The 22,500-nt window shown below is 45.3% G+C and overlaps 3 protein-coding genes and 1 long non-coding RNA gene across 6 annotated transcripts in view; 1 reads left to right on the top strand and 3 right to left on the bottom strand.

Annotated features, from left to right (window-relative positions):
- The window catches only part of disp3 (dispatched RND transporter family member 3), a 25,588-nt gene extending 25,367 nt beyond the window's left edge, over positions 1-221 (bottom strand). Inside the window, exon 1 of the mRNA XM_042099779.1 lies at positions 1-221. This exon is cut by the window's left edge and continues 243 nt beyond it. The gene's annotated coding sequence lies outside the window, so the exon portion shown is untranslated.
- LOC121714755 (oxysterol-binding protein 2-like) overlaps positions 1-22,500 on the bottom strand; it is a 765,489-nt gene that overhangs the window by 458,916 nt on the left and 284,073 nt on the right. The window lies entirely within an intron of this gene.
- Positions 5,789-22,500, bottom strand: part of si:dkey-32e23.4 (dynamin-1-like protein) — a 24,847-nt gene continuing 8,135 nt past the window's right edge. For all 3 annotated transcript variants that reach the window (XM_042099809.1, XM_042099811.1, XM_042099810.1), the window contains 8 exons: positions 19,974-20,094; positions 18,418-18,573; positions 15,340-15,429; positions 14,999-15,097; positions 14,228-14,332; positions 12,971-13,080; positions 9,252-9,411; positions 5,789-8,491 (listed from right to left, as the gene is read on the bottom strand). In XM_042099809.1, the coding sequence (XP_041955743.1) occupies positions 8,435-8,491; positions 9,252-9,411; positions 12,971-13,080; positions 14,228-14,332; positions 14,999-15,097; positions 15,340-15,429; positions 18,418-18,573; positions 19,974-20,094 (898 nt within the window). In that variant the 3' untranslated portion in view covers positions 5,789-8,434. The remainder of the gene's footprint in view (positions 8,492-9,251; positions 9,412-12,970; positions 13,081-14,227; positions 14,333-14,998; positions 15,098-15,339; positions 15,430-18,417; positions 18,574-19,973; positions 20,095-22,500) is intronic.
- Positions 8,026-17,983, top strand: LOC121714781. Its single transcript, XR_006033433.1, has 2 exons — positions 8,026-8,077; positions 17,938-17,983. It is a non-coding gene; the product is annotated as an uncharacterized LOC121714781 (long non-coding RNA).

The following is a 22,500-nucleotide window of genomic DNA, read 5'->3' as shown; positions in this document are numbered from 1 at the left end:
GTCCTCTGTCTCCTTCTCTCTTCTTCACTTTCCTCTCTAAAGTAATTCCATGTTTTTTGTCCCTCCCTCCTTTTTCGCTTTATCTCATCTCTGAGTCATCTATGTGTGGTTGTCGTGGTGACAGAGGCAGCGAGAGAGAGTGTGCGCGCGCGCGTGTGCGTATGTGTGTGTGTGTGTGTGTGTGTATGTGTGCTGGTGTGAGTTCTCACACTCTTTCGGCAGCTCTGCCCCTCTCCTCTCTTCCCTCATGCCTTTGTTCATACTCCCATCCAGACTGGTCCAACTGCCCACGACCAGAGGGGGAGGATGGGGCCAGGGAGCTCCTAGACACCCAGGACGGGTGCAGGAGGATGGGGGAGGAAGCTGAGAGAGCCAGGCGGGGGGATAGGAGGCTCCCCAAAAGATAGGGATGTGTTTGCATGCTTATGAATGATAAACAGACAGCAGTTTGCTGATTAAATAGCTCGATTTCTCCCCCCCCTTCTTGTTTCAGAGTGTGAGGATGGTATGGTCTTGGAAGGCTGTGTGAGTGTGTGTGTGTGTATGTGTGTGTGTGTGTGTGTGTGTGAGAGAGAGAGAGAGAGAGAGAGAGAGAGAGAAATAGATAGGGGGCAAGGGAGAAAAAGAGAGATTGAGTGTGTGTGTGTGTGTGTGTGAGAGAGAGAGAGCGAGAGTGTATTTGTGTGTGTGTGTGAGTGAGAGAGAGAGAGAGGGAGAGAGAGAAAATAAACAGCCCACTGAGACTGAAAGGGAGAGAACAGCAGTATTTATGGTGATAATAATAAAAATGTGAACACATGTGTTCATGTTGTCATGCCATAATGGTTCTGCATCACAAATCAATCTTTTCTGTAGTCTCAGCATTGCCTCTCTGTGGCAGTAGGACATAAACTAACACACACACTATTGTTTTGTATTTGTCTCAGGTAGGTTAATTAAAGGGAAGCCGGCTTATGAAGAGGTGTATGTCTCCAGCAGGTCTTTACATATTCAGTGGCAATGCCAGGGTGAATTAGTGCTCGGATTTGAAGGGTGAAGGTTATCTATTAAGCTATGGTGCAGCTTAAAAGATTTATTTAACTGCTATACCCCGGCTATAATTGAACTGTCTATATTCAAGTCAAACACGGCCAATTTGCCAAGGATCGCATGACCGCTTCGCTCCCTCCCCGGCGCCAAACACACACACACACACACACACACACACACACAATGCATTCAGCGTATACAGACACATAAGCATTCAGCACACAGAAGCACACACATTAGTACACTCAACACACCCACACACACAGGCATACATACACACAAACAATATATTCAATTCACACAGTCAAACATGCACACAAGCATGCACACACACACACAAACACACACACACACACACACACAAACAATGCATTCCACACACACACACACACACACACACACACACACACACAATGTACTCGGCAGCATACCCAAACACGTGTGGCAGCATCCACAGACCCATGAGAAAGAGCAGTATTGGGTAAAAAATGGCATTTAGAGCAGGCTTGTGCTTTTGGGAACTGAAAGGGTCAATGTCACATTATACACTCAGTCTTTGGCCTCTTCATTGTGGTCCCGCTCTCTATAACAACACTGAGAAGCCCCTTTTAAGACCAAACAAATAAAATAGCATTTATTGGCAATAAATAATCAAATTAAGCCTTCAACCAAAAACTTACTATGTGTTATAGAGGAGTTTGTGGGGCATATTATTAAATGATTATTACCACAGTTTCACACTGCTTCTAGTTCTTATCATACTATTATACAGTAATGTAAAGGAGAGCAGATATGTTTCTCATCAAATAAACTCACACATGAACGGTAGCCTACGTTTATTAGAATCTTCATATTGTGCTATGGGAGCTGTGTAGGGCTATAAATGCAGTCACAGTGGAGGTGTCTAAATTGTTCCTGTCACCTACACAGTAGGCCAGTGTTAGTTGGCACATAGCTGATTGTGCTGGCATTGTGTAGGCTACCTCTGCACACCTGCACAGCAGCTGTACTAGATGCGAAATGTCAAATCACACTAAAGTGGCAGGAGGGCTGTGGAAATGTAATCAGCTTTTAGAGGCATATTTATTTGTGGAATCCTTTTGTATTTATTGATTTCGCTTTGACAGTTAGCGTAGGAAATTACAGTTGGTGTATGAATGTATGAGCCAAGCCTCCATTACCAATTCAAAGGCTTTTGGCTTGCCATTTGCCAAGGGAACTCTAAGCTATTAACAGTAATAATGATGTGATCAATGTCTAATGCTTATTTAATGGACTTACCATATTACAATTCAGGAAACAAGAAGTCTAGCTCAACTAAATTACGATTCCCTTTCATCAAGACAGAAAGCTAACAACAGAGAACAAACAGCATAATACATGGCTACAACTGTCGGCCGTCAAGTCTGTTTAGTTGTTTTATGTATCTCCCGAACCTGATGAAATAATATGAGCCCCATTCCCTGCACAGCGGCAGCCCGCGCCTTCACAACCACTGGATCTCGAAAATAATGTTTGACACACTGTGCTGTAAGGGACCAAAAAAAAGTACCTGCCACTACAAGGCTGACTGCTGGGAGAGTGAGTCTGCTGCATGAGTGAGCCGGTACGTCTGGGAGACGCCGAGGATAAAAAGTAGCCTACCCGCCACATGAAAGGATGATGAGGAGGGCAAAGAAAATGCTGAGTGTTTTCCTCTTCTCCCACCCTCGCCATGTAGCCTAGCGAGATCCGCCGAAATCTTTGCTCCACTGACAAGAGACCTGCCCTTGATAACGCGCGTGCGCTGGGTGAGAGATTGGGGTAATTTTCCACTTGGAGTGTGGCTTAAAAGTATTTTTTTTTGCTGTGCCAGCACCACTCTTGATTGTGTATGATTTATCAAAATGGGAATGCTTGGTTTATGACTCTGGCTATGATCTGCTAAAAAAAAAAAATCAGCATTCATTCTCCACTCAAACCTGGAATTAATATTGACAGATGAGTAAAATGGAAACAGCCCTGAAAAGTAAAATAACTATAGACAGGGAGGTATGGGGCAAACTTATGCCCAGCTGAAGAACCTCACAGCTGTTCATTCTATTCCCATCTGACAGTAATGGATTTATTCATACAGTGCGCTATATCACAGTGAACAAACAAAAACTGGGGGTATGAAAGGTTGTACAGCATGTCCTTCTCCACCAGTCCAGCATCCCATCACTTCTCACCATATAATATGAAACAATGTAAATATATGAAACATTAAAAATACATCAATCCATGTCATGGTACTTACTGCACAGCAGGCCATTAAATATTAGCTCATCTAACTTTCCATGTTATGCTGGCTCTGTCATACAGAATTTTGTTCTTGTGATCGTGGCAACTGAGGCTTTAATTATTTGCCAACTGTGGAAGGGAGTGTGTGCAAAGCAAATCCTGTGAGGCAACCTCTGATAGAAAGTTCATCCGACCCGATTTCCTCTTCTCTAAAGGTTTGATTTACTTGTCTTTCACTACCAGCTGGTTCAGATCTATATCCTTAACAATGGCCGACAATGAAGGAAATTGCTTCTTGGCTGATTCTGGATTCTGCGCCAGTAGAAAGAAAAAGTCCTGTTTTGACCTATTGAAGCCAGATTTGAGTTGGCGTGGAGCTCACAATTAGCAGATTAAAATCAATGCACCTGCTTTGTTTGAGGAGACTGGCCTCATACTTCTTTTGGGGTGAAAAAAGTGTCCAAATAGCAAAAAGGGGCCAAAGACTAACAAATCTGGATGGACTCCATGGCTCCAGTGAGCCAGAATGCCACTCACTGATGACGAGGCCTGTCTGCCTGCCTCGTGTTTGAAGTCCAAGCCTGGCCTCCAGTGCCCTTTTTCGGACTGTCAGGGATGCAGCAGCAACCCTTTTTCCAATTCTCCTCATGAGAACTTTATACCTTTGATGTGCCCTACAGAGGGTGATCTCCCATGGGAGAAATAGGCAGTTGGAAGCTCACATTCTACAGCTGGGAAAGTGCTTGGTAAGCATCGAGGGAATTCTGCAGGGAGCTGCTGCATCCTTTGGAGGCTTCGTGAAAAAAAGAGAAAAAAACATCCGATGGAGAGATAACCATATCATGGCAGAACACCTCCTGGATTCTTTTAATGGGGATTTGGTGCTTTTTTGTGCTGCTTTCAGGTACACCGTCAGGTACCAAAATAGTGAGCATATTTATCTCTTACATTGGCAATAATGGTGTGTAGGTTCCATCAATTTCATTCAATCAATTTCAACATCACATTTCAAACACCCTTAAGCTTAGTTCCGTTAAGTTTATGACTTTTTTGTGTTATTTTGTGTTCCACTCAACAGTGTAATTTGCAAATAACAGCACAAATCAATGCCTCTTGGTGACTGGGTCTGAGCAATGAGACTAGTTCAGCCTGCAGACGGGCCCCTTGACAACTCATTACAGTTTAATGCAGCATTTGACACAAAATTCAAGAGCTTTTCAGTGCTTCACTGACTTCCAAGTCTTCAAAATTCAAGTACTTCACAGACCTCTCAACACTCATGGGAGAATCCAAGAAACAGTCATCACACCAGCACTGTCCTGTCTCTGGTGACACTGGAAGCATACCCCCCCCCCCCAGCTCATACCTCTTGGCCATCTAAAGGCGACCAACGGCGAGTGTTTTTATTGTCTGATCACCCCCCAAATTAAAAGTGCGCGTCACACCTCGTCTTCCCCTTTTCAAAGGCGGCCCTTATCATAATGCGTGGCGGCTCGGTTGCATATTTGTTTTGCGAGCTGTAATTACATTTCAACAGAAGCCGCTTTGCTGTAGCTGATGTCGTGCGAGTCAGGTGTGATTAATTGCAGGCGCCGTGGGAAGTCGTGCCGCTGCATACTGTGTGGGGATGCTGTCAGCGTGTGAGGGAGGGAGAGAGAAATCAGACGAAGAACAAAGACAGGGAAAGGGTGTGTGTGTGTGGGGGGGGGGGGGTCGTCTGTGTGTATATGTGTGTGAGAGTGTGTGAGAGAGAGGGTGTGTGAGAGAGAGGGTGTGTGTGTGAGAGAGAGAAGATAGAAAGGGAGAAAGGTGAGGAAAGGTTGGAGAGAGTTGGACGTCTCATTTCCAGGACTGGTTGTGTTATCAGATCCAGCCTCTGATAGCTGCGGTACTTTACAGGTGATTAGTGTCAAGGCTCCAGTTCTATCTCAAAGGACCTGTGTTCTTTGAAGAACCATCATAAGGTGATTCCTTTCATGCCTTGCTTAGAAGCAAAAGACATCATTTTATCAGTGCTTCTGATAATCTGATAAAGAAATTTGTCCACTGGTGATTCACCTTAAGAGTTACGTTATCATATGCTTTGACTGAGAATAACGGAGTTTGGCTTTAAAATAGATTTGATGTCTTGTGTATGCAGTTGAAGCAAGCGAGTTTGAGACCTACAGGTTGGTTTTCGGTACACTGTTCCTTTGCACAATGTCCTTGCAAGCCGTTATTGTGCAACTGGGTTTATACAACGTGTAGGTGAATCGCTGTGTGTGTGAGCACTGCATGCTCTCATATAACACTGGGATTCTAGTTCCACTATCTGAAAAATGAAATGAAAAGAAAAGAGGACAACATGGGCATTAGTCTAATAAAAAAAATTGGGAATTAATTGCACGATGAGACTTCAAATGAGTAAGAGAAACATCACAGAGACTAAAAAGAATGGACTTGCTCTTTATTGGTGCTCCCATGTATTTAACCGTCAGGAATCACACAAGACCGAAGATGCTGTTCACATTAGACTTGTTTATTTTCTCTCTACAGCAGACATGAATGACACTGACATGTACGTATGACAAACGAACGAAAAAAACAATATTGGCAGGCAAGAACTTTCAGGCAACTGTATATGTAAAATATCATTCAGAGTAATACAAAACACACTACACATTCCCTCTTCTACTCAAGCACACATGTACAGACACATAGATTTACACACGCACATATACACACATGCACACGTGCACACTCACGCATGTACGCACACGCACACACACACGCACACGCACACGCACACGCACACGCACACACACACACACTTTCAAAAAGACTTCAGTCCCATGATGTTCGCACACTGTCCTCTTTATGCCCTCTGCACGAGGCAGTGCTTGTTGTTTTTGTTTTCACCGTCTTATTTCCCCATAGCCTCTCACAAACGAACGAATGTCGGCAGCAACACCACACATCAACAAACACAGTTCCCTGGGACAGGTTTCGGGGTGGGGGGAGAGAGTGCAGTATATGCATGATATATACTGGATGAGAGTCGCCTCCCTGGATCAAGTGCGTCGGCAAGCATCTGTGCGCGCACACGCACACACGCACGCACGCACGCACGCACGCACGCACGCACGCACACACACACATTGGGGATCACGAATGAAGGACAAGGCTGAGGGCAAGATTGTAACCTCACATTGAGAGATTTAAATAGGACATGGCACCACTAAACATGCACAACCAATATTTCTCTGGCCCTCTCTCTCTCTCTCTCACACACACACACACACACACACACACACACACACACAAAAGAAAGACAAGGAGCTGGATAGGTCAGAGCAGAAGGGCAACCCTGAGAGGAGAGAGTGACCTGCCTCTGGTCTCCGAGGTCTGGGGGCCTGCTCGATGGAGAACTCCGGCCCAGACTTCCAGACACCGTGCCAGACTACCAATCCCCTTAATGCCTCCAGCGAGGGTGCCCTCACAATAAACAAGTTGAGCTGCAACCCAAAACCACAGAAAGCAAGTTCTGCCCTCTCACACGTTAACAACAGACTACACCACATGCAGAAGGAAACAAACAAAACTCTTTGTCTTTAGATATATATATGGCAGCTAGGTGAGGTCTCAAACCAGACCCCAAGCGAATGACTTACACTAAACGTTTCACTTCACACTTGAAGAGTGAGAAGCGTTTCTGTAACAGGATCGCAACCTCGTTTAACTAAAGACGTAAACCCGTTTACACGCACATCCTCTGTAGACACAACATCTTTGTTAAGATCACTACAACCCCTATGCTGTTGCTAAAGTCATCAAAACATGGGCGCTTCAGCAGAGGAAGACTTCCCCCATGTGTTTCAATCCGAAACCAACCCGCCGTGTGTAAAGTGAATTCTTCTGTGGGCTGTGGCCAACTGTGTCTCTTTGGCGCCCTTTCCCAGTTCCCACGGACCAATTAAGCTACGCACGCGTGGCATTCCTCTCGTTGCTGTCAGATCCTCTGGCTGCATTTGGTCATCTCGACACACCTACACCACCTCCCCCCCCCCCCCCGCCCCTGAACTCCGTTAGGTCCCCGAGGCTGAGATGCACTAATGATGACTGACTACCCTCATTACGCTCCCTTCATCCAGAACATGCGCCCAGACCAAAATAGCTGCACACCGCTCAGCTAGCGTACAATATTCTATTAACCAGGCTCCCATAAATAGACATGTAATCAATGACTGACACTGACACACACACACACACACACACACACGCACACACACACACACACACACACACACACACACACACACACACACACACACACACAGAACTGAAGTGAGAACTTCAGGACTTTCGAACGCTCCTTACTAACTTTTATCAATATATTTGACACCACGTTAGGTCTTATATTTACAAGTGCAATCTAATGACCGGACTGTTACATAAAGGAAATAATGCTGATCCAGACCACGGATAATGGACTCTCCGAGACTTTTGTTCTGTTGCGGCTGGCTGAATGTGCTGAATCTCACGGTGGTGGACAGAGAGAGTTATATCAGGGCTCGGACGGAGGCGGCCAAGCGTGACATTACCTTGTGTCCTGCGCTCTTTCGTCATTACTTTCACGTTAACATTTCTATTCGTGTCGAAGGAGTTAAATGCACCCTTGGTCTAGAACTGAAGCGTTGCTGAGTTGCTGATGGAGCGGGGAGGCTTTGGCTTGGCCGGCTCAATCAATCCCTCTCTGGTCCCCACCCCACCCTTCAAAACCACCCACTCATTGCCTCAGCTTATTGGAGTCTGTGTGTGTGTGTAATATATATATGTGTGTGTGTGTAATAAATATTTGTGTGTGTGTGTGTGTGTGTGTGTGTGTGTGTGTGTGTGTGTGTGTGTGTGTGTGCGTGGGCGTACTAGTCCCAGTTCATTTTCAATGTAAGTGAAAACATCAAAGGGTCCTGATTTCACTGACCAGTGGTCCATGGTTAGATATGCTCAGCTGCTGGTTGAACGAAGGCTGCTGTATATCCAGTGATGACCGCGTTCCATATACACAAGCACACCGTACACACAAACGCACACACACACACACACACACACACACACACACATCTGCATGTGTAAACACATCCTCTAGGACAGGCTGTTTGTTTGACTACCACAGGTGAGTCTCTCTTATCTCTGAGATGATGTTGCTGGCTTTCTGGAGGGCCTGAGAGTATGGAAAACATGACAAAGCCATGGAGAGGGAGGAGAGATAGAGAGAGACAGAGAGAGCGAGAAAGAGAGACAGAGAGAAAAAGAGAGACGGAGCGTGAGAGAAAGAAAGAGAGAGAGAGAGAGAGAGAGATGGATAGGGAGAAGGAGAAAGGAGAGAAAGAAGGTGAGAAGGAAGATTGCATAATGCACAGGCAAGTCTATTCAGTGCTGGAACAATGGAGAGAGCACATCTAAACACCTAGCGAGCAGCGCAGAACATCCAAGGACAACGGTGGGCTAATTCACAAGGCTACTTAAAAATGAAAGTATTTCAACTGCATTTTCATGGCCATACACTTACGTAATCACAGCCTGACATACAGAGACACATCAGCTGAAATAGACAGTCAGTCTCTACACACACACACACTTCAGAAATTCAGTGACACAGACAGTTTTTTTTCTCTCTCTCCATATATATATATGTATATATATATATATATATATATATATATATATATATATATATATATATATATATATATATATATATATATATATGAGATATATATTCCTCACACACGTACACACGTACACACAAATACAAACACACACACACACACACACACACCAACTTCAGAAATTCAGTGACAGACAGTTTCTCTCTCTGTCTCTCTCGCTCTCTCTCTCACACTTACAGATATAAGATATATATTCCTACACACACACACACACACACAAAAGCAAGCACATATAAAAAAAGAGAAGTGTACCTCTAGCATCTGCGCGACCTCGGTCCTCTGCTGGGCAGTGTCCTGAGACTCGATGAGCAGGTTCTGCAGCAGCGGCAGCTTGTACAGCTGACCCACCAGTTCGCTCTGCAGACGCTCCTTCACATGGTTCACCAGAAAGTGCATGACCGTCTTCGGCACGCTACACACACACACACACACACACACACACAGAGTGACAGCCATCACATCACCTGTGTGAACACCTAATGACAATGGTCCTCAAACCAGTAGTTACCTCTGTGATATCCCCCGAGTCTAACGTGTATAATAACACAGTCTGCCAGCCTGCATGGCTATCGTGTGCTGATATTAGCACAGCTATTAGCACAGTCTGCCAGCCTGCATGGCTATCGTGTGCTGATATTAGCACAGCTATTAGCAATACTGTGCTGGTCTCACCCTCTCTGTGAGGACACAAGAGCAGGCAAGAAAAACAAAGATCACTCCTCAGTCACTGTGCTCTCGGAGAATGTTAATGAAGCAGACTAATGAAACTTATCAAGTGGAAAAGACGAGTGGCCCTGAGTCAGGACAAGTGATGAAAAAGAAGGAGAGAGAGAGAGAGGAGCTCGTACGACAGCACTATTGGGAGGACTTTGTGAACTGAGCACATGCACCATAACTGTGGGTGTACGAGGTGACATCTGCCTCTAATTTCAAAACATTAATATGACTGTTTTTTCCTGATATGTGTTGGATTATAGTGAAATCTTCAGCCAACCATCCATGTGCCTTTTTAAGCACAAACTCAGTAATTACAGAGTTCTGTCACAGCACAATGGTCACTGTGCTTAAGATCAAACCACATTGACAGTGTTATTTATGTCTTGAAAAATTCTGTAGTTAGCTTTCAAAGTCAAAGTCAAAGTCAAAGTCAAAGTCAGCTTTATTGTCAATTTCTTCACATGTTCCAGACATACAAAGAGATCGAAATTACGTTTCTCACTATCCCACGGTGAAGACAAGACATATTTTACCAATTTAAGTCCACAGACAAACATAACATTCAAGTAAACAAAAAAGTAAGTAAATAAGAGGGCACATATAATAATGAAAAAAATAAGAGCAGCAAAATTTGGTTGAAATTGTGCATAGACAGTCAATAAAATACTAGTGCAAAGTCAGGCCAATAAAAGGCTTGTGTAGTTCTGTTTGACCGAAGTAAGAAAGAAAGTGACATAGTGGTGCAAGTTATGTAAGAGCAGCAGATGTGTTGTGTTTTCAGGACAACAACAACAAGTTGTAAAGTGTACAAGTGTGCAAGTGTGCAAGTGGAGTAGTGCACGCGGCCATTGTGGGTCCAATGTCCAGGATGTTATGTAGCTGAGGGTGGAGGGGGGAGAGGAGGGAGAGAGTTCAGCATCCTTACAGCTTGGTGTATGAAGCTGTTGGTGAGTCTGGTAGTGCGGGAGCGCAGGCTTCTGTACCTCTTCCCAGAGGGCAGTAGATTGAACAGATTGTGAGCGGGGTGACTTGCATCACTCACAATTTTGGTCGCCTTGCGGGTGAGGTGGGTGGTGTAAATGTCCTTCAGGGAGGGGAGTGAAGCACCAATAATCCTTCCAGCTGTGTTCACTATGCGCTGCAGGGCTTTCCTGTTGTATTCAGTGCAGCTTCCGCCCCACACAGCGATACAGCTGGAGAGGATGCTCTCAATGGTGCCTCGGTAGAATGTGGTCATGATGGCTGGTGGAGCACTTGCTCGCCTGAGTTTCCGCAGGAAGTACAGGCGGCGCTGAGCTCTCTTCGCCAGTGATGCAGTGTTGGTGGTCCAGGAGAGGTCTTCGCTGATGTGCACCCCCAGGAATTTGGTGCTGCTCGCTCTCTCCACCACAGCACCGTCGATGGTCAGTGGCAGGTGTTGGGTGTGACCTCTCCGGAAGTCAACAACAATCTCTTTGGTCTTGCTGACGTTCAGCAGGAGGTTGTTGTCCCTGCACCACGTGGTCAGATGGTCGACCTCCAACCTGTATTGGGTCTCGTCGCCCTTGGTGATGAGACCCACCAGAGTTGTGTCGTCAGCAAATTTCACTATGTGATTGTTGCTGTAGGTTGCAGTGCAGTCATGCGTCAGCAGGGTGAAGAGCAGCGGACTGAGCACGCAGCCTTGGGGGGCCCCTGTGCTCAGTGTGATGCTGCTTGAGGTATTGTTGCCAACACGTACTACTTGAGGCCTCTGACAGCTTTCTCCGTGTTAGCATTCTCAACGATCTGTTGTAGGAGCGAACATACGCACAATGTTTGTATCGTCTTGTGTTCTCTCGCCTCTGTTGGGCTGTGTTGTTGGCTTGTTACAGTCCGTTCCCAGGGAGCTGCTGGTGCCATAATTGCCCGAGGGCACTGTCTGCCAGGGAGCTCCGAGCTCTGAAGTCCACCTTTGCCCGCCAGCAATGATGACTTGTTTGACATCAAGTCTTTGCCATGTCAACCGACTGACCAGGCGATGATCCAGAAGTAAAAATGCAAGCGGTCAGTCTCCAGCTTGTCCACTCACGCTCTTACTTCCTCACACACACTGGAACAGGTCAGAGAGTGGCTGGGAATTGTTATTTCTGTGTGACTGGTTTTGCTCTGTTCATTGTTAGCAGTTGAGGTGTCGTTTAATTTGATTTTTTTTTTTTACTATCTTGCACTTAAATGTCACCAGCGTTCAAATTGTATTATTATTTTGCAATGTTTTTGTTGTTGTTGTGTGGGCTATCATGGGTCGCTCAAAAGCCATCTCTCAGTCAATAAATTGTCACTGTGCCCAGTTGAGATGCTTTTGTCAGCAGACTATTTGATGCAATCCTAAAATAAAGATGTATTTTGAGAGTCACATCACAGAAAAGGTCACTAAGTGCTCAGAATGAATAAAACATCAAAAAGTATGTACAGTATAATTAGGCTTCAACATCATGACAATTTGACTGGTATATTCTGTTCTCAAACTGTGGGGGGGACCTACCACACAGTTCCAACGACTCTACACAGGCTGAACCTAAGTAGCACAACTCTTCCGCAGTTAATCAGCTAATTAGTGATAGTATCTGTGTTTAAGGCAGAAGGAATACATGGCACTTTTTTGTTTTTGGGGTATATCCACCCACTGACTCAACTCTTAAAAGGGAGACGTTATGCTACATGGGGAAATTATTGCATCATCAATGCACTCAATTAAGACCACAAAAACTTTGATGCCCTGTTTCATGGTCTAACTCCACAATTCAGTGCCACACAGTTTACAGTCTTTGCACATGTTTTAAATTTCTAACCTTTACAATGTGCTTCCAAACTAATCTCCAATTTGGGTTCACAAGGATTTTAAATCTCCTCTTACGATCACCTCCTACTGTTCTGCCATTACCACATATGTGGCGTAACAGCCAACAACTATGCAACGTGGAGGATCAGGACTGCATTCCGTCAACCAAGAATGAACAAGGTCCATCTGACATGTCCTCAACAACCAATTACCGTACATTATATTATTGATACAATAAAATATATAAAATAATATAGTATACATATTAATAAATGATATAATAAAAATGTAAAATAGAAGAAATTAACAAATGTCATAGAATGGTGGCTAAAGTGTTTCTCTCAGTAGTGGCCTTGGACCTTATTAAGCGTCAGTTGTTGTGTGAATGTGTGAGGTCATCTGTAGAGTTGTGACATCTCCAGTGTGACCGTGCCAGAGCCATTAGCCCACTGACCTGTCCTGGATGTTCTTGCGCACGATGAGGAAGTAGCACTTGATCAGCCTCTGGATGACTTCGCAGTCGCGCTGCTCTCGAGCGGTTAGCTTACGTGTGATGGGCACCGCCTGTGACACAAACACACACACACACACACACACGGTCATCTGACTGAAATAGTAACACATCCCACTCACACGCAGACATATACATCACTGATGGCTATGTGTTGCAGCTCACTTTTTAAATCACCATTTCATTTGATTACTGTGTTCTCAAAATGAGCATACAATTAGCCTAGAAACAAATACATATAATAAAGAAGAAGACGAACAAGAAGCATAAAGAGAAACATTAATCCAAGCTCTGACCCTCTCTCATCCAATATACCCCCCCCTCCCTAAAACCCAGCCTTCCCAACCTTCCTACCCCAGGCCTGGTGCTCCACTGTGTCTAGATATTTCACAATCAATTCACACTCCTCGTCCTCTTTGCTTCATGCAATTCATTCCTGCTGCAGCCAACTTGAGTCCAACTGGCATCCCCATACTGCTCTCTCTCTCTCCATTCTTGGGTGTTTTGCACCAGGGCCAAATCCCTCTTCTAACAGCTATTATGCCGGTAATAAGTTAGCGATCATTCTTTTGCGGTTAGCTGAAAATAACAAGCATGGCTGAGCAACAGCAACGGTGAAGAGAGTGTTTTCCTGCAGTCAGTAAAAAAAGAAACATCTTTCAAAAATGTATCTTAAACCTTAAGGATAAAAGCAATGTGCTGCGCAATGTGCATTCTAAAAAACTTTAGAATGCAATAAAAACTGAACAGATTTCCGGTGGGCAGAATTGTCCTATCAACGTTTCACAACTGTAGCCTGAACATGTGCATGGCATCTGGCTGGTGGGTTGCCAGCTTTGGGCGAAGCTGCTGAATGTGGAGGATTGTGTTGACAGATTCACCTCCAAATGCAAATACACTTCTGGTGCAACACCTTCAACAACTGTCCTGTCAGTGTTCCACTATAACTGTAACTTGACCCCTTTGAGCATGGCATCAGGGTGGCTTATGGGATAATGTGAAGCACTGCATTGACTGGGAAGCGCATAGTGAAGATTTACGTAACAGCGTCAGTGTATGTGATGTTTGGGTGTTGAATTGACTTGTCTCAGTGATGGAACAGTGATGTTTTAACAGTGTCGGTGTGTGTCGGTTTTCGGTCTGGGGTGGTGGTGGTGGTGGTGGTGATGGTGGTGGTGCAGGCAGGCCCTTGGTGCTCACGTTGTCCAGCAGGTTGACCGCTCTGCTGGGGCTGCTGAAGGCAGAGGAAGGGGCCTTCTCTTCCTTCTCATTCTTCCAGCGCTTCCCCCCATCCATTGGCTCCGTCTGACACGCAGGAAAGAGAGAGAGAAAAGGATGAGAGGAAAGACAGAGATGGAGAGAGGGAGGGAGGGAGGGAGGGAGAGAGAGGGAGAGGGAGAGAGAGAAAAGGATGAGAGGAAAGACAGAGATGGAGAGAGAGAGAGGGAGAGGGAGAGAGGGTGGGGAGAGGGAGAGGGAGAGAGGGTGGGGAGAGGGAGAGAGAGAGAGGGAGGGGAAGAGAGAGAGAGAGAGAAGTGAGTAAAATGGAGAGAAAGAGAGCAAAAGAGGATGATAATTTTAGTTAAACAGAAGGACAGAGAGAGAGAAAAGGAGAAGATGAAAGACAGAGGATAGAGAAAGAGAGACAAAAAGAAAGAGCGAGGGAGGGAGAGAGAGAGAAGAAAACAGACTGAGACAGGATATTTCAGGAAAGAGAGAAACAGAGAGAGAGAGAGTTGAGAAAAAAAGCGGATATGGGAGCATGGTGGAGGGAGATAGAGAGGGAGAGTGAGGAGGAGGAGGAGGAGGAGGAGGAGGAGAGGAGAGATGAAAGGGAGGAGAGAAAGGCTCTGGCTGACAGATGGAGACAGAGGGGGCAATCTCTCCTAAATAAACAGCGGGCGGAGGCTGTCAGGGGGCCTGCTGGGCTGGGGATGGGGGGGTGGGGTGGGGTGGGGTGGGGGGCGCTACCTGCTGGCTGTTGACGGATGCCGACACCTGTGCCGCGTCGGTGAAGTCAGGGTGCTTAGTGTTGATGTACGCCAGCTCGATAGCCACCAGGTTGTGAACCTGAAAACACACACACACACACACACACACACACACACACACACATATGGTCACAAAGAGTGAGAGCGAGAGTGAGGGAAAGAGTGAGGGAAAGAGAGACAGAGACAGAGGGAGAGGGAGAGGGAGGGAGAGCCTGCCAGGACTGCTAGTGGGAGAGTAAACGAGGCCAGGTATGTCTGCTGTCCTCCGGGGGGGTATTAGTGGGATCAGTGTCGAGGTGTCTGGCTGGCGGACTGACTCACCATTTCATTAGTGACGGGCAGCCGCTTCCTCAGCAGGCCAGTCACAACCTCCACGATCGAGTCGTGCAGCTTAGGAAACCGCAGCAGCTCCTGACAGACGCAATCACACACACACACACACACACACACACACACACACACACACACACACACACACACACACACACACACACACACAAACAAACACAGAGACAGACAGACAGGTGGAGAGTCAACAAAAAGAGAGAAAGAGAGACAACAGCTAATGAGTGCAACTTGTGTGGAAATATCTTGACTTGCAGTTCAGCGAGCAACTCCAGCGGCTAAAACACTGAGAAATGTTCGACTCCCTGAAAATGCTGTTGCATACTTCAGAGGCTTGTCTGCGGCTAGATGGCTCTAATAAACCTAGATTTACAGCAGTGTGCAGGAAAAGAGACACATCAACACTTCCATAAAATGAGGCATATGGCAGAATATGAATTGCAGCACACGCGTGCCGTCTTCAGAGATGTTGGAGAAGGTCTTATTGTGCGTCAGAGCTTTGCATGGCTTTGCAAGGTGGCGGAGCTGCTTGCATTCACAGCCGCGAGTACATCTATGTGCGCTGGCGCGCACACACACACACACACACACACACACACACACACACACACACAGAGCTTGGCCTCAGGAGCCTTTCTGAGATAACACTGAACCAGACAAGCAGAGCTGTGCCGCATTCACCCATTTCCACCTCTTATGCCCTCTCCTCTCCCATCCCACACACACACACACATAGAAGCACACTATCGCCTCTCCGTGCTGTCAGTGTTGCGTTTCATTATGTTGCACGTCTGTGTTCTAAATGTACACCCCGCAGGTAGATTAGACTGGTATTGTATTAATAATACATGGGGGGGGGTGGGGGGGCTGCAGAGCTGGAGATATAAGGAGAGAAGCGGTGTGTGTGTGTGTGTTTATGTGTGTATGTGTGTGTGTGTTTATGTGTGTGTGTGTGTGTGTGTGTGTGTGTGTTTATGTGTTTGTGTGTGTGTGTGTGTGTGTGTGTGTGTTTCCCCCTGGGCTGCCCGAGGGGGAAGAGGGTGGACAAGCGTTGGGACGAGCAAGCCTTGCTGATAACCTCCCTCGCTCGGGCGCAGCATGCAGATGAGAGCCAGCGCCACGCCGCACACTCCGCAGTACACGCCTCAACCTCCGAGTAAAAAACGACCCAAAACAGACCGCCATGGGCAGAACAGGACTGCTCACGCGTAATAGGGGGGCACACACATTACAGATGGCCACTGTCTATGTCTATGTGTCTGTGCCTTTGAGGTATTACTTCATTCCCAGCTATGGCTGCAGAACAATCAAATGTTATTGTCGGGCTTTCACTGACTCAAATCATGTCTTTTGTGAGCATCAGTGCTCCCTTTTTTAATGCTTATGCCAGGGTATGTAATCTGAATGTCTTGTTTTTCCCCATCAAATAGATGAATAGGCCCATAAACACACACATAACACATTTGAGAATTGAGATGTTCAGTGAAGTTGTGGCCCGTGTTTGTAGACATGTTTGGCATGTTTTAAAAGGAGCCATGTGAAATTCTGTAGGCTTTGAGGGGTCTGGAACGCAGGCACGCCACGCGGCACACCTCACCTCACACTTCTATTGACTTGCATTGAATTGAATACAGCTGCCCCGTGCGGTACAACATGGTATTACAAGGAGATCTAGTCTGGCACTTGATGGCTTGCATGCAAACTCTCAAAGCTATCTGGACAACAAGGAGCATCACCGTTTTGGACATTACGCCAAGACTGTTGTGTCATCATTTTTTGTTGCTAGGTCATTTTTGGATTATTTAAACGAAAACAAAAAAAACTCCACGTAGTAGCTCTAAGTTCTAGACTGCTGAGCAGAGTGACACAGCGCAGCGTGTCACAATGCCACATGCGGAGGGTAATTGCAGATGCCACTGTTTAGAATGCACACAACAGTTCCATGCGTCACAAGCAGTCCATGAATAATAGGTACAGGGTGAATTGGATGTTTTGTTTTTATTATTCTTTTCCAGCTCTATGAACAGATGTTGGAGTAACTTTTCCATTATATTATGCTCGCTGGAGACCAGCTTCACAAACACTCTCCTTATTCTGTATTCAGGACAAGTGTGTGATGCATGTAGTTCAAGAACACCGGGAAGGTGTGTGTGTGTGTGTGGCATCTGAAGAATGTGTTTTATATCTTTATTTTATAGGAGTGCTATTTCAGAATTTGGTATTACGTGTCATTTTGTTGTGTGTGTTTGTGTGTGTGTGTGTGTGTGTGTGTGTGTGTGTGTGTGTGTGATGGCCACACCTGTGTGCTAAAAGAGGAGCATTACTGGATGATGTGTGTGTGTGTGTGTGTATGTGTGTGTATGGTGACTGCGTGTGTTTGTGTGTGTGTATTGGTCCGTACCTGTGTGCTAAAAGAGGAGCAGTGCTGGATGAGGTGTGTGTGTGTGTGTGTGTGTGTGTGTGTTGGCCCGTACCTGCGTGCTACAGGAAGAGCAGTGCTGGATGAGGTGTGTGTGTGTGTGTGTGTGTGTTGGCCCGTACCTGCGTGCTACAGGAAGAGCAGTGCTGGATGAGGTGTGTGTGTGTGTGTGTGTGTGTGTGTGTGTGTGTGTGTGTGTGTGTGTGTGTGTGTGTGTATGTGTGTGTATGGTGACTGCGTGTGTTTGTGTGTGTGTATTGGTCCGTACCTGTGTGCTAAAAGAGGAGCAGTGCTGGATGAGGTGTGTGTGTGTGTGTGTGTGTGTGTGTTGGCCCGTACCTGCGTGCTACAGGAAGAGCAGTGCTGGATGAGGTGTGTGTGTGTGTGTGTGTGTGTGTGTGTGTGTTGGCCCGTACCTGCGTGCTACAGGAAGAGCAGTGCTGGATGAGGTGTGTGTGTGTGTGTGTGTGTGTGTGTGTGTGTGTGTGTGTGTGTGTGTGTGTGTGTGTGTGTGTGTGTGTGTGTGTGTGTGATGGCCGTACCTGCGTGCTAAAGGAAGAGCAGTGCTGGATGAGGTGTGAGGTGTGTGTGTGTGTGTGTGTGTGTGTGTGTGTGTGTGTGTGTGATGGCCGTACCTGCGTGCTAAAGGAAGAGCAGTGCTGGATGATCCTCTGCATCTCCTCGTGCACCAGCTCCACACAGCGCAGGCTGGGCTCCTCCAGACGCTTAATCTGTTTCTTCACCAGCAGCTCAAACGACACCTCCGGCACAAACAGCGCTGGACGCGGCCCCTGCAGCACACACACACACAGGGTTAGTACACACACACTCTCATTTCTGTGTCACAGTGTACCATGAGAGACGCCACCAGAGCACCGGGACAACACACACACACACACACACAGACACAGACACAGAGACAGACACAGAGACAGACACACACACACACACAGGGTTAGTACACATACACACTCTCATTTCTGTGTCACAGTGTACCATGAGAGACGCCACCAGAGCATCAGGACAATAAACACACACACACACACACACACACACACACACACACACACAGCCTGATAGAGCGCTTTATGCTCAATAACAGCCCAAGGTCTCTCCTCGCTCTCTTCGTACACACACAGGGAGACAGATAGACAGACTGAAGGGAAGCGTTGTGTCTCACAGCAACAGTGGGCCATGTGATCAGCAGTGCGTGCCCACACTAAATGTTTATGCTCTGGGCCTCAGTGCTGCTGTTTGCCAATCAACAACCTCAGTCGGTGTCAAGCGAAACACTTTGAAAAATGAGTTAAACACTTTGAAACACCTTTTTTTTGTGGCGCGCTAGCGTTGTTTGTCTCAGAGGATTTTAATTGGAGATTGTGTGTATGTGTGTGTGTGTGTGTGTGTGTGTGTGTGTCTGTGTGTGTGTGTGTGTGTAGTGTGTATAGTGTGTGTGTGCGTGCGCACGCAGATCCTCCAGAACAAAATAAAGAATGAATCACATCTCCATGCACGTCACTCATCTCGGCAAGAGAAGAGAAAATAAACAAGTGAATGCTAAAGTTGCCTCCTGGTAGTGATCATCTACACACCCTCCCATCACAGCCACATGACAGTGTATTCACTGAAGCAATTTGGGCTAAGTGTTTTGCTAAAGGCCACAGCTCTGCTATCTGACCAGTTAATTGACTCTGGAATATTAAAAGCGAATGTCAGGCCACTGTTGTGTTTCTGTGTCAGTGTGTTTCACTGTGGAGGCTTGTATTTGTGCCTGTGTGTGTGTGTGTGTGTGTGAGAGTGAGTGAGAGAGTGAGTGTGTGAGTGTGTGTGTATGTGTGTGTGAGTGTGTGTGTGTGTGTGTGTGTGTGTGTGTGTGTATACTATACTGTATGATGGATGCTGATCAATGTAGTGTTCCAAATGTCTGAGTGGGTTGGTTCATATTTTATGAATCAAGTAGGAAGCATTTAATGGGGCGTTGGTGCAGGGAGAGCAGAGCTCCGAGCCGCTGCTTCTTCATGCCGTAATTCAGACCAGACCCAACCTTCCTTAGACAGGCCAGCCACTCAAAACTACAGGGTTTAATGGACACGTTTCAAACCCCACTCTAACCTACTCATACGCGCGCGCGCGCACGCACACACACACACACACACACACACAAGGAACATGATTATAAATGGGCCATTACCGTTGCATTGCGTATGGCTGTGAGGATATCAAGTTCCGACAGGCCACCCAGGGGGTCGATGGACTGCAGTGTGCGGCCAAAGGTCTCATGGAAGATGTAGCAGATACGGGCTCCCCCACAGCTGAAAGGCAGGCACGCACGCACGCACACACGCACACACACACACACACACACGATAAGTCAGTGTTAAGTCCACACATACACAGTTTACACACACAAACAAAGAGAAGTTACACACGTACACATACACACGGAGTAGCACAAAGACAAAACACACACAAGCTAACTGAAAGGAGTCAAATGCCCTCCAACTCAGGTCCATGTGGAAGCTTAATGGGCAGCATCAGTGAGGGAGTACTGAACATCACTGGTGCTGCTGCAGTGTTTGATTCAACAGGCCTTGGGATGTATGAATTTGGGAGGAAATCAATTCCAGGTTTTCAGGACACAGCCTCAGCATCTTAAATTCTCTCTGATGTAAAAAAAAAATCTAGGTTTGCAACTAACTTTCTGCTGAGGTGCATGTTCACAAGTTTTTGTAGAAATCACCTAACTGCAGAAACTATTGATTGATTCCTTGAGATTCAAGACTGACATGCCTCAGCAGTTTGATTTCTTTCGAAATGCAGTCCAAGATTTGGCATCCATTTTGCAGAAGGTTGTTGATATTTGAGCTCAACTAGCCAATCAAATTGTTTGTGGTTTGGTCCGAGCTATTATGTAAGTTTCTCATTAACAGAACTTGGACTGTGTATGAACACTGAAGTGTTTCTGAGCACTGAACATTGAATGAACATCAGTAGGACTGTGAGCAACAGTTTGACCAAAACGTGCTTTGGATTAGAAACAAAGACTGCACCTTTAAGTCATATCACAGATATGACACACTTTTATATCATGATATTAACTGAGGGATGTGTCCACCCCTATGGCTCACTCACAGCCTGGCGCTTGTTTTAACAGGCTGTTAGATAAAGATTTGCCTAGAGACCAAATAATATGCGTCTTCATGGGAATATATATAAATATATATTTCATATTAGGGCTGTCAATCAATTAAAAAAATAATCTAATTAATTACATACTCTGTGATTAATTAATCTAAATTAATCGCATATATAATTTTTGCTGTGAAAGTATTTTAAATATTTAAATTCAAATGAATCATTGATTAATCAGCATTAGTGACATTAAAGTTCAAAAACTCTTTTATTATTATTTTCACTGTTCAAATAATTGCCATAATAATCTATGATATGACCTAATATGCTGAGGAAATAAATTCAAAAGTGCTTCGGGAAGAAGTTTTTTTTTCACATACAAGGCATTTCATTGCAGAGGACTTTATTTTCAACACTTTATTTTTTTATCAACACCATCAGGCTGTTTTTTAAAAGAAAATGTTCCAATCAATGATCCAGGCAGCACGATTTCTTCTCTGTCCTTCATTTTACAGTCTAATTTTTACTGACTAGAATGGCTCGGCGTCAAAGGTCATACGAAATCGATTAATCTGCACTAATTTTTTTAATCAGTTATTTTTTCTCAAATTAATTAATCGAAATTAATCAGTTATTTTGACAGCCCTAAAATAAATTAACTCATTGCGTGCCAAAAACGTAATATTACATTTTTCCTTCCCATGCGTTGAGTGCCAAAAACGTAATATTACGTTTTTAGCTTTTTTTCCCCTTCCCATGCGTTGAGTGCCAAAAACGTAATACTCTGTGGAACTCTGTGATGAATGGAAATGAAATATATGACGATCGAAAACTCGTGAAAACGCACAATCTGGACATTTTATCTGGACATTTTATCATAACTCGGTTGCCGCTTTGGGTCGAATCAGTGACGCATCCACGTCAGGTCAAAACCAGGCCATTTTCGTGGGTCTATCACTAGGTGGCAGTCTCGCCAGGTCTCGCTGATCACTTCCCGGAAAGTTTACACAAGTAAGTAACAGGCAACACTTCATATTTCATGAAAGACGTTATATCTCCATTTCGAGAAAAAAAACAGCGATTTTAATGAAAACTAGCCACTGTTTAGCTTGGGATTTCTCAGGAACAGAGGCGTGTAGAAATACACGGTTTGCACCCACCGAGAGCTTAAAGTCTCACCTTTTAATCGAGCTATTGTATGTGTTCATAGCTATAACACAGAATATGCTGTGTTGGGTATTGGTGTTGGTATTTATTTTTACTCAATCAAAACAACGCAATTGCAGTTTTGTTGATATTACCTGAAATACACAATTGAATGACATGACTTTCTAATGTTTTTAAAAATGGAGATATAGCATTTTGGAACCAAACTCTTATATATATATATATATATATATATACTGTATACATACAATATCGTTTTTAATTCTGCACATATGAATGAGTGTGCATGAGTTAATGCAGTGGTTTTCAACCTTTTTTGTGCCACGGCACACTTTTGACACTTAAAATGTCCCACGGCACACTAACATCCTGTGTGAAGAAAAAATAATCATACCATAGCCTAAAATTTCAAATAATAC

This window comes from Alosa sapidissima, chromosome 8 (genome assembly GCF_018492685.1).
Source record: "Alosa sapidissima isolate fAloSap1 chromosome 8, fAloSap1.pri, whole genome shotgun sequence".
Lineage (NCBI taxonomy): Eukaryota > Metazoa > Chordata > Actinopteri > Clupeiformes > Clupeidae > Alosa > Alosa sapidissima.
Note: the sequence above shows the minus strand (reverse complement) of the source record. Positions and strands in the feature narration are given on the sequence as shown.